The sequence below is a fragment of the Corylus avellana genome, chromosome 2 (genome assembly GCF_965113065.1).
Source record: "Corylus avellana chromosome 2, dhCorAvel1.hap1.2, whole genome shotgun sequence".
Lineage (NCBI taxonomy): Eukaryota > Viridiplantae > Streptophyta > Magnoliopsida > Fagales > Betulaceae > Corylus > Corylus avellana.
The window spans coordinates 25578253-25590901 of NC_142491.1; the positions used below are offsets into that span (position 1 = coordinate 25578253).

General features: G+C 32.0%; 1 protein-coding gene across 1 annotated transcript in view; it reads right to left on the reverse strand.

Moving 5' to 3' along the window:
• The window catches only part of LOC132183199 (UDP-Glycosyltransferase superfamily protein), a 43427-nt gene extending 39791 nt beyond the window's left edge, over positions 1–3636 (reverse strand). Inside the window, 6 exon segments of the mRNA XM_088513388.1 lie at positions 1099–1169; positions 1709–1857; positions 1988–2084; positions 2649–2726; positions 2728–2766; positions 3518–3636. Coding sequence (XP_088369514.1) covers positions 1099–1169; positions 1709–1857; positions 1988–2084; positions 2649–2726; positions 2728–2766; positions 3518–3601 — 518 coding nt within the window. The 5' untranslated portion in view covers positions 3602–3636.
• Positions 3637–12649: the final 9013 nt, after the last annotated feature.

Consider the following 12649-nt stretch of genomic DNA (forward strand, 5'->3'; position numbering starts at 1 on the left):
ATCCACAACTATCATTAACCTGTCAGCCATTAAATTACAATATCCTACAATCAATAATAAGTAGCTGGAGCCCTTGGGGTTGGCTCAAGTGATGAAGGCCTTGAATTTTGGTGGTATAACCATCAGGTCTAAGGTTTGAATCTCCTTGGGTGCAAACAATCCTTGGGGCCACACCCCTAACAAAAGCTAAATTTAACCGAATCATGCGGTAGGAGTGCATTACACAGGTTTGGGGTTAATCCTTTAGGGGTGTATACACGAAGTGACCCTACCTAGGGGGGTTTCCCCATCATCAAAAAACAATTAGTAGATGACTTATATTTCCATATTGCTAACAACGGTTCCATCAAAATGTCAACACTAGAGGGGATATAAACAATAGGCTGATATCTAAACATATCTATGGACCATTTTCATTATTAAAACAGTTAATTGTTTTTTTTTTATTTAGCACTGGGTATCCAGAGCTTCGCTCCGACTAACCCCGAGGGTGCACAGGCCCTCGGCAAGGAGTTTCCCGCAAGTGCAGCTCAGTTAATTCAAGAGGCGAACCCCCAATCCGATGGCCCCAAGAAGCAGTTTGCACTCAGTGGGTTTTGAACCTAAGACCTTGAAGAGCATACTCAAAGTCCCAGGTTGTCCAACCACTGAGCCAACCCCTTGGGGTTTAAAATATTTAATATTTAAAATGCCAATTTATGCATTTGAAATCAACCATTCCAGAGAAAAAGAAAAATATTGATAAGTCCAGTGCAATGGTAAAATTTTAAGTTGTCAAGCACAAGTATGTCGATTTTTCAAGTCTTGAAGGTCAAAGTCGTATACAAGGGATCCCTCCCGACTCCCAGAACACCCCCACCCCCCCCCCCCCCCCCTTTTTTTTATAAGTAACATTAAGATAACTTTGTTATCTATAGCAGTAGAACTTCTACTCTTCCTATATGACCAAAATGGAGTAACATCTAAGTTTTCCCTCATAGAGGAGACTCCTACTGTATTAACTATTCATGAGGCAAATTTGAGGCTAGACAGTCACAACAAAAGATAGATAATTACATTCAATGTTCAATTGTGTAAAAAGAAAATGAAATTCTTCACCTATATGGGACAACATATGGGGCAGCAACTACGCAACGGACACAAAACATTTCCGCAAGGCTCCACCCTTCCTGCATCATCAAGGAAAGGAGATCTTCCTGGTATCAATCACTTAATTGCACCTACTGCCTGAATTCAGTTTTCAAATCAACAAATCTAATACGTATATGTATGTATGTATAGTATTCCAAACCATTTGTTATCTTATGGAAGGTCACTTTCCATTAATATCTTTCCTTTAGAGAAAAGAAAAGAAAAGAAAAGAGAAAGTAAATATACAGTACGGCATTTTCTTTTATCTTTTTTTTTTTATGAATAAAAAGTTTCCTTATGTCTTCCATGGCATACCACGCCCAACCCACTCTTTCCCACCATCACCATCATTGATGACATGATGGCTGAATATATTGGATGTACACATAATTATCAGTCGTTGATAACAGAGAAATTAAATGTCAAACTTAAAAGGGCAGATAATTCAATTTCTTTTATTTTTTATAAATAACTACGTTAAATCTCAAAAATAAAGGTGAGAGTATCTTTATAAACCATTTCTGAAACTTTTTGTAAGATTTTTTTTTACTAAACTTTTTCAACGATAAAAAAGTACCAATGCAAAGAAATTTATCAGAATAAAATCACCCTCCAAGCTTGGGCCACATCCAAATATCCTTTGAACTAGAGAATAGCACTCTTGTCTATGTTCTCTTTGAAGCTTTTCTTTGTGCAGCAAAAATGACAACTCCATTGAGGTTGATCCTAATAAGACAAAAGGATCCATTAAAGATGTAAGCTTGTTCATTACTGTAGACAACCAATTTCATCCATTATAATTTAGCTTTGTTTATAAAATAACAAGGAGAAGGAGACCAAAGTCAGCAATCCAAACCTGTAGCAGTCTCATGATTTTGATCAGTAGAAAGAACAGGCGGTGATGAAATTGGATAATAAGCAACATGCTTTTCTGCCAAGTGAAGACCTAAGTTCTGCAACCAAGGAATCATGACATGAACAGGCTTTGCTTAAAATTGTATTCAGTAACTTTTAGAAAAGTCGTGACTCAATTTTAAGGTATGAAAACATTTTGTGAATAGTTTTTATATCAATTTGTTCAAGTTTTATGCCATGAGAAAGCTTTTAAAAACTGACCACTCTAGTTTTGTGAATCCAAAGGGCAGGCTAGAGTCCATCAAAGAAATGGTGGAACAGCATATTCATGTATAGAGCAACCAGGTAAGTGAAGCCTGAGTAAAGACTCTTGATCTTCTCGGCTCAATTTTTGGGTTAAAGTTGGCATGTTAATTTCCTTTGTTTGTTGTTTGTTTGTTAGTAATGCAGCCTGTGATTGCTTTTGTTTGAATTTACTACCACATATCAGCCTTAGCTCAAGGGGCTGGTTTCGAGATGCAGCCTTTTGACTTGTATTCTTGTTTTTAATTATTGATGGAATTAAGTCCAATGAAAACAATCAGCAATTCTGTTACCAGGACCACAGTCCAATGAAAATAATCAGCAATTCCTAAAGATGAAAATAATTAGGAATTTCAAACCTCATGTGCTGAATGAGTTATCAGGACCACATTGTATTGCTTCTGGTCACAAGCAAAAGCTGCAGCAATGGCCTGGAAAAGGTAAGGGAGGAGGATGGGGAGGTAGGAAACATTGCAACTGTTACGAATGGCACTGTCATTGCAATATCAATATGCATTACAAAGAGAAACCCATCAATATACATTGCCATATAAAACATTCTCTCAGTTGAAGACAGAATTTTTGTTTAATTACAGAAATTTCTTGAGCAATAGTAAAGTAAAATTTGGTGGGCTGACATTAAGAATACAAAAATCTGCACATATAAATCCAAGAAGACATAACCAGTGTCAATGTTTTGCCACATTTCATTTGAATTGTTATATTTCCTCTTTTAGAGTCCGTTTGGCCCTACAATTTCGCAAGCCAAATTGGCATATTTGTACAAATTGCAAAAATTATCCCGTTTGGAGGTTTGTTCTAAAAATTTGTGGTTAAAGCGGAATTACGATTTTATTGGCCAAACTGAAATTTTATCAAAGTTTTTTTTTTTTTTTTTAATTGTGTTGTTACCATCTACATTTTGAAATAACAATTTTTAAAATTGCATGTTTTGAAACTGCTAATCCAAACCCACAGTATAGCAGAAAATTAAAATAAATAATCAATCAATCAATAGCTGAGAGGTATTTCTCTACTTTTGTCTATTTTCTCTAAATCTAGATATTTATAAACTTGGACTAGATTAACTCTCCGTTTGGTTGCGGAGAAAAGTAAAGAAAAAATTAAAATTCTAGGACTCAGAAAACTTAGAAATGCTCTATTTCGATTTTCCTCTAAAATGTTACAGAGCAACCAAACGGAAAAAGGAACGGAGGGACAGTCTTACAGCGATGGGATAGACGTCGCCTCTAGTACCGAAGGCAATGAAGATGGCAATGGGTTTGGTTCTTTCCTCCGTCTCAGCCTCCATCACTATTTCAGAACATGCTCCAAACAAAGCTCTTTTCTTGGCCACCCTCTAAATATATGTTTTTTTTTTTTTTTTTTTTGTAATCAATGATATTTTTTTAGTTGAGTTGAAAATTTTTTAATTAAGTTGAAAAAAGTTGAGTTGAGTTGAGAAATACACCGTTTGATTTGAAAAAAGAGTTGAGTTAAGTTGGGAAAAATATCTATTTTAAGGCTCGTTTCCCTGTGCGATTTTTTTTATTGTTTTTTATTATTCTTTTACCGGATAAAAATTAGCTATAAACTAATTTGTATTTAATTTATATAGATCAATCTAATAAAGTAGTATATGTCCATAGGCATATGAGAATTACATGTTATTAAAAAAATATGTGATTAAAAAAATATATGATTTTCACATGCTAATGAACACATGTCACTTTATTAGATTAATTTGAATGAATTAGCTACAAACCATATTGCATATACCAAGATTTTTAAAAAAAAAAATTATTTTTGAATAGTTTAAGGAATATGAAACGAAAATTTGGGAACCTAAATTAAATTGAATATATATATGAATTTTAAAAAGAAAAAACCAAAAAAACAAAAAATAGATGGTTCGAAAACCATCCCTAGGGGGTGGCAACGGGTGGCTATGCCAACTCTAAGTGCCTAGGGTGCCCCCAAAACTAATATGGGTGGCCAAGACATCCACAACTGAAAACAGCTTGGGGGTAGGCCCTCTCTAGGCACTGTTAGGGGGTGGCTCAGCCACCACTATTAATGAGACGGGGGTGGCTGGGTGGTGCCCATGGTGCCCCCGAAACTAATTTGGGTGGCCAAGACACCCACAAACGAAAACAACTTGGGGGTGGGCCCCCTCTAGGCACTGTTAGGGGGTGGCTCGGCCACCACTATTAATGAGATGGGGGTGGCCAGCCACCCCTGAAAAGCGCTTAGGGGTGGTCCGACACCCTCAAGTTTTTGTTTTTTTTTTTAAAAATATATTTTTTTGTTGCTTTTCTTTCTTTTTTTGTATTTTATTTTTGAGTTGGGTTGAAAATATTTGAATTGGGTTGAACAAATTTGAGTTGGGTTAAAAAAATTAGAGTTGGTGTAAAAAACACCCGAACATATACTCAAAAAATAGTGAAAAAAATAATGAAAAATAAAACATCAGCAAACAAGCCCTAACTTCTTGACTTAAATTTGGTATGATTTCAATGTTCATATGTAGTTTTTTCTTCCCACATAGCAAATACCGACACTTGATACGCATTCATTCGCTCATTTTTTTTTAAAAAAATAAGGTTATTATTAAAAGTGTAAAGCATTATGTACACAAAAAGTATACAAGAGAAGCCACTTAATTAGTTTAAGCAAATAGAATAGGAAAATTATGGTAACTAATCACCATAAGAGAAACATAAGTAGCTGTCTAGAGATGCAAATTGTTGAAAAATGAAGACTTAACCTTCTCCAAAGTCATCTTGCGATTCTCAAAACTCATGTCATTCATTTCTTTCTATAGACACTACAAAAGGTACGAAGACACAATCATCCACACCGTAGCACTTGGAATGCCGCCAGTAGTCCACCAACAAGCATTCCAAATGACGTGCCCAAAAGAACCCAAATTGTAATGTCCCATGGAAATCAATTAACTGGTCATTGACTCTATGGTTCGCCTCCCAGCCTTATTCCTCTTAGAACAAGATTCAAGCATCTCCTCCTTTTCGAAGAAAGACTACAGGGGAAGACTTTTAATTAAGGGACAGATATAACTATAAATTAAAACTACAATCATAATAACTAGAGTAAACTCAATACATCATAACATCACTAGATCTCCAAATGTATCGATCAGAGACCGGTCACCAAAATAATAATACATATCATGAAAAGCTATTATGAAAATACTAAGGCATACATTTAACTAAATAAAGCATAAAGATGGTTTCAAGCAACTCCAAACGAACAAACTCATCGGCATTCCACATTGACTTGAGCCAAACAATGTCCAAGTCCTCAAAAACGATCATGAGCAAATTCGTCATAACAACTAGGTGCCTCCCCGAATCCATCTTCAGCTACGCTAGCTAAACAACATAATTATACATAATGGAGGGGAAAAAATACAAGGGTAAGTCCAACGACTTAGTGAATAAAAATGCACATGATATATATGTCATTTGAATGATGAACTTAGTTGTTGATAAATATATGCAACATTGTGACTGAACAGTTATTCATAGATGCAATATAGATGTAATATATGTTTTAACTATAAGAATCAAATGATAGTTCAAAGTGTATGGTCTACTCGAGATATTACCCCTTCTCAGCAAGGTTGGTGCTGTCATAAGGGACCTGTAATACAATGCAATGTCCCAACCATTGCACGATACCGCTCATAACACTAACAACCCAACTGAGTCTGGCCTCGGGTGGCCTACGCTATTAATGATATACGTCCTGTAGTAACCCGCCAATCAAACATCGTTGTGACGGTCACGAAACAATCATTGGATCCAATGCTCGCACTCACACTTTTACTCATAAAGTTAACTTGTATAGTAAGCCTATAGCTGTTATACTGCACGTTCTGATGTACTATGTCATATTATAGCGACCCCCTTAATATATATATAAGGACCAAGTCGCCACAATAACCTCCACATACCTATAGCGTCTTATAATATGAGCACATCACATCAGAGATTATAATAATGCAACAAAAATAACTAAACATCAACATTACAAAACACATAGAGCTAACATAAACATCTAAGTATTTTCAAACTTTACATTGTATTTGGGGTGTCAACCTAGGTACAATTACCGGTTATTGGCTAAAACCGGTAACCGTAACCGGGGTACCCAGTTATTACCAGTTGGTGCCTAGTTATCCCAACTGGTAACTGGGTTTTCAAAAAAATATACATTTTGGGCCTATTTTTTTGGGCTTAATTTAGACATTTTTTGCCCTTTAAAAAAATAATTATAGTTTTTTTAGCCCAATAAGCTAGGCTTAGTTATGGTTGTTCTTTGCTTTCATAATACATTTGAAAAGTGTCCTAAAAACCCAAAGAAAAAAATAAAAACAAGTATGCATACAAACCAACAACCAATCCAAAAGAAATAACCCCTTATAATAAAAATAGTCATAAACATATTAAAAACATAATATATTGTCTATTGATATAATCTAGCATGTCACACAAGCTTTAGAAATCTAACACCACTCCCATTTGATCATTTAGCTAAATCTTATGGATATAACAACAAATTACAAATAAAGTTAAGAATGATCATTTTGAAAATCATGACATTTTAATATCATAGTACATAATGTCAAACTATAAAAACATAGTAAATAGCAAAAAGTAAAAGGAATTTATAAATAAGTAATTTACCATGCTCATCATAGCTTTCCCATTTCATAAGCTTCTCAAACACCTCATTGTTAATTGGACACTTCTTTAACCAGTCTTGTGTGCAAATAAGTAATATACGTCCTCTGTTGCTGAAGGCAGACTCAGATGCAACAAGGGAAATAGGAATGGCCAATACATCACGGGCTATCTCTGCGAGAAGAGGATTTTTAAGTGCATTAATCTTCCACCAAAGTAAGATATTAAAATCTTGGGTTGTTGCTTTACACCCATCCAACAAATATCGATTCGCCTCCAACCTACACTCCAAGTTGTTCTCCTCCACAAGGTGTTGGGAGAACACCCTTATATATTGTGACTCTTGATCCTTTAAATCTTCACCAACAACATTTAAAGAAGTAACAGTTAAACTTCCTATACTTGCATCAAAGTTAGACAACCCACCTCCATGAAACTCATTGTATTGTTCACACAAACGGTTCAAAAGGTTTTTCACAATTTTCTCAATTTTGGTTGCCTAATTAGATGACTTAGACCCATTGTATCTTCTCAACCAAAATATCAACGCCTTCATCTTGGAACACGGGTAAAGAACAAAAGCCACATAGAACATTAAGTTAATCTTATCATTAATCTTATTCGTACTCTCCCAATACTTTTCATACTTATTTTTCATATTATAGCTCATTGAACTAAGGATAAGATTAGAACTAAGACACTCATCATCTAAGGTATTTTGAATAATACAAAGTTGAATGAAATATGAGTTGGAGGTGACATGAGTTGAACTAGAGAACTTCAATGTGGCATTATAAAACGATTTCAAAAACTTCACAAATTGCCTAGCATTTTCCCACTTAATAGAGGTAGGAACAACAAAATGACTACTTCATCCTCCCCAAATAGGTCAAAAGTTTTTTGGTACTTCTCAGCGAAGCTTAACATTAAGTACATAGAATTTCATCTTGTTTGAACATCTAGACACACCATCTTTGTACATTTAATATTTTCCCGTTCTATACATTATTTAAACTTTGTCATTATCGCCAGTGAAGACCTCACATATTTTACTACGTTCCTTATATTAGAAAAATGGTCACCCAATCCTTTAAAGCCTTCATTTACAACAAAATTTAATATATGAGCGGCATACCGCATGTGAAGAAATTCATGTTCCAAAACAGTAGAAAGCTTGTCCTTCATCCTCATTTTCACACATTCAATTGCCACATTATTGACTGTAGCATTATCAACTACTAGCTTAGAGCCCGTGCTACGCGCCGGGTTTTTTTTTTATTTTGTAATTTACTCAAAAATTCTTTAAAAGATTATCAACAACAATTTTTATTTTCTTCTCTTAATTAACTAATTAGCTACTAAAAATGACAAATGTTCATAAGATCCTTTTAAACCATAGTTTTACTCAATACATATCTAATAAATTTAAAAATTCATAAATTTTAGTTCTTATAAACTGAAACATATTAAATATTTGTTCCCATATATGTAGTTTAAAATGAAATATAAAGGAAAAAAAATTCAAAATAAAAACATAGATTAATCAATTATACAAAATGATTGATTAATCATTATATTCCAACAATGAAACCACTTCTCCTCCACTACACAATCCATTATGGTAAACTTTTGTCTTTCAGGAGTTGAACTTTCTCCTCATAAACAATTTTTTTGAGAAACTTTTCTATTACACTAACAAAAATAAAGAAGTGTTCTAAAATATATGAGCATATTGATATTTGATTACAGTTATGTTTACTAATTTTGTAAACAAAGGAATGTTGGTAGTTTAATTTTTTTTTTTAAAAATGAAAGAGATAAAAAACATTGGCAGGAATATTGACATAATCTAATTATACATCGTACCAAAAATAATGATAGGAAATTTTTTCACTATCATTTCCCTTAATTCAACGTGAAATTTACAAAAGAAAACTAATCAATTTGAAAAAATAATATATCAATTAGTATAAAATTTAAGGGAAAAAAATGGAAGAACATAACCAATTTTTTTTTTCTTAACAGCCATCCTTCACATATATAAAGTAAATGAAGCTAATTTTAAGCCATACAGGAAAACAAAGACGAAAAAATCTACACAATGAACATTGACATAATCTAAAAAAGCATCCTACACCGTACCAAAAATAATGATAGGAAACTCTTTCACTATCATTTCCTAATTCAATGTGAAATTTACAAAAGAAAAATATTCAATTTGAATAAATAATATATAAATTAGTAGAAAATTTAAGGGATAACAATGGAAGAACATAAATACATTAAATAAAGATAAAATAAAAAACTAAAAAAAAAATTTTAATATAATTGAAAGAATTGTCTTTTTCTACTGTATACGTTTCTCGATTCCAATGAAACCTTAAAAACCAATGTCATCCATTAATTAAGCATGTAAACAGATAAAAAAAATTAAATCACTCAATGAACAACAACATGTACAAACTAAAAAATTATCAACCAAAAATAACGATAAGAAACTCTCTCTCATTATTATTTCTTGAGTTCAATGTAAAATTTACCAAAGAAAAGTAATCATTTGAATCAAAAATAATATATAAATTAGAAGAAAAAAATAAGGGACAAAAAAAAAAAGGAAGAACATAAGCACCGGAAATAAAGATAAAAAAAAAATAAAAAAAATGAAAAAAAAATACTAATTGAAAATAACTATTCTAGATTAAAAAAAAAAAAAAAACTGTAGTATAATTTTTCATTAAGAAACAACGATTGAAAAATTGAAAAGAACTGTTCTAGAAAAAAAAAATATATATATATATAAAATAACTATAGTATAATTTTTCATTGAGAAGCAGCAATGCAAATCTCTTTCTCTCTCTCTCTCTCTCTCTTGTCTTTTTCTAAATTGATTGTAAAATTTACAAAGGAACATTGAGATATAAATAGAAAGTAAGAGAAGAAAAAAAAATTAGAAAAAAATATAAGGGACAAAAACAAAAATGGAAGAACATAAGCACCGAAAATAAAGATAAAAAAAACAAATAAAATGAAAATACTAATATAATTGAAAATAACTATTCTACTCTTCATTGAGAATAGTATAATTTTTCATTGAGAAACAACGATTGGAAAATTTAAAAGAACTATTCTTGCAAAAAAATAAAATAAAGAAAAGAAATCATTGAGAAACAACGATTAGAAACTCTCTTTACCTCTCTCTTGTAGTCTTGTCTTTTTCCTGATTTGAGTGTGAAATTGACAGAGGAACATTGAGATATAAATAGAAAGCAAGAGAAGAGAAAAAGAAAAATAAACAGAGAGAGAAAGAAAGAATTTGGGAACCTTTTGTTTTCTTCATTAAGACAATTAAATATATTACAAATAAAACTCATATATTTTAATTGTCTCATATTGAGATATAAACATAAAGGAAGAGAAGATAAAAAGAAAATTAAATAAAGAGAGAGAAATAGAGAATTTGAAAACCTTTTGCTTTCTTCATTAAGACAATTCAATGCATTATGATGATGATGAATATATATATATATATAATAATATATCTCACATTAAAATATAAACATAAAGCAAGAGAAGATAAAAAGAAAATTAAATAAAGAGAGAGAAATAGAGAATTTGAAAAGCTTTTGTATTCTTCATTAAGACAACTCAATGCATTATAAATAAAAAAATCAAAAAATTGGTTCAAACATAAATTATGGGAGAGAGAGAGAGAGAGAGAGAGAGAGATTTAAGACATTTAAGTGGAGAAAATTATGGGAGAGAGAGAGAGACAAAATTATGGGAGAGAGAAATAGTTAAGACACTTAAACCATATAATTAGTTTAGAGAGAGAAGAGAAGGTTCAAATATAAAATTATATTAAAAAAAAATGGTTGAAACATAAATTATGAGAGAGAGAGAGATTATGGGAGAGTGAGAATTATCACAATTAATTAAAAAAAAAAAAAAAAGGAATTCAGATATAAAATTATGGGAGAGAGATTTAAGACAATTAAGTGGGGGATAGAGAGAGAGAGAGAGAGAGAGAGAGACAAAAAAACGATTGAAACACAAATTATGGGAGAGAGTTAGCACAATTAATTAAAAAAAAAAAAACTATTGAAACACAAATTATGGGAGAGAGATTTAAGACAATTAAGTGGAGATAGAGGGAGAGAGAGAGAGAGAGAGAGAGAGAGAGAGAGACAAAAAACAGTTGAAACACAAATTATGGGAGAAAGTTAGCACAATTAATTTTTTTTTTAAAAAAAAAACGATTGAAACACAAATTATGGGAGAGTGAAAGTTAGCACAATTAATTGTCTTAAACCATAGAATTAGTTTAAGACATTTAAATTGAGATAGAGGGAGAAAGAGAGAGATTTAAGACAATTAAGTGGAGATAGAGGGAGAGAGAGAGAGAGAGAGAGAGAAAGAGAGAGAGACAAAAAACGGTTGAAACACAAATTATGGGAGAGAGTTAGCACAATTAATTTTAAAAAAAAAAACGATTGAAACACAAATTATGGGAAAGAGATTTAAGACAATTAAATGGAGATAGAGGGAGAGAGAGAGAGAGAGACAAAAAAAAAACGGTTGAAACACAAATTATGGGAGAGAGTTAGCACAATTAATTTAAAAATAAAAATAAAAAACGATTGAAACACAAATTATGGGAGAGTGAAAGTTAGCACAATTAATTGTCTTAAACCATAGAATTAGTTTAAGACATTTAAATTGAGATAGAGGGAGAAAGAGAGAGATTTAAGACAATTAAGTGGAGATAGAGGGAGAGAGAGAGAGAGAGAGAGAGAAAGAGAGAGAGACAAAAAACGGTTGAAACACAAATTATGGGAGAGAGTTAGCACAATTAATTTTTTTAAAAAAAACTATTGAAATACAAATTATGGGAAAGAGATTTAAGACAATTAAATGGAGAGAGAGAGAGAGAGAGAGAGAGAGAGAAACGGTTGAAATACAAATTATGGGAGAGAGTTAGCACAATTAATTTAAAAATAAAAATAAAAAACGATTGAAACACAAATTATGGGAGAGTGAGAGTTAGCACAATTAATTATCTTAAACCATAGAATGAGTTTAAGACATTTAAGAGGAGATAGAGGGAGAGGGAGAGGGAGAGAGAGAGAGAGAGAGAGAGAGAGAGACAAAAACGGCTGAAACACAAATTATGGGAGAGTGAGAGTTAGCACAATTAATTAAATGTCTTAAACCATTGAATTAGTTGAAGACATTTTTCTCAAAAAAGTTTAAGACATTTAAGTTGAGATAGAGGGAGAGAGAGAGAGAGAGAGACGTGGGAAATAGAGTTAGGAGGACACGTGTCGCAATTCTAAGCATTCCCTACGTCAAAACTCTGCTGTAATTAAAGCCCGCGCTACGCGACGGGTTTTTTTTTTTTTTTTTGTAATTTACTCAAAAAGTCTTTAAAAGATTATCAACAACAATTTTTATTTTTTTCTCTTAATTAACTAATTAGCTACCAAAAATGACAAATGTTCATAAGATCCTTTTAAACCATAGTTTTACTCAATACATATCTAATCAATTTAAAAATTCATAAATTTTAGTTCTTATAAACTGAAACATATTAAATATTTGTTCCCACATATGTAGTTTAAAATGAAATATAAAGGAAAAAAATTCAAAATAAAAAC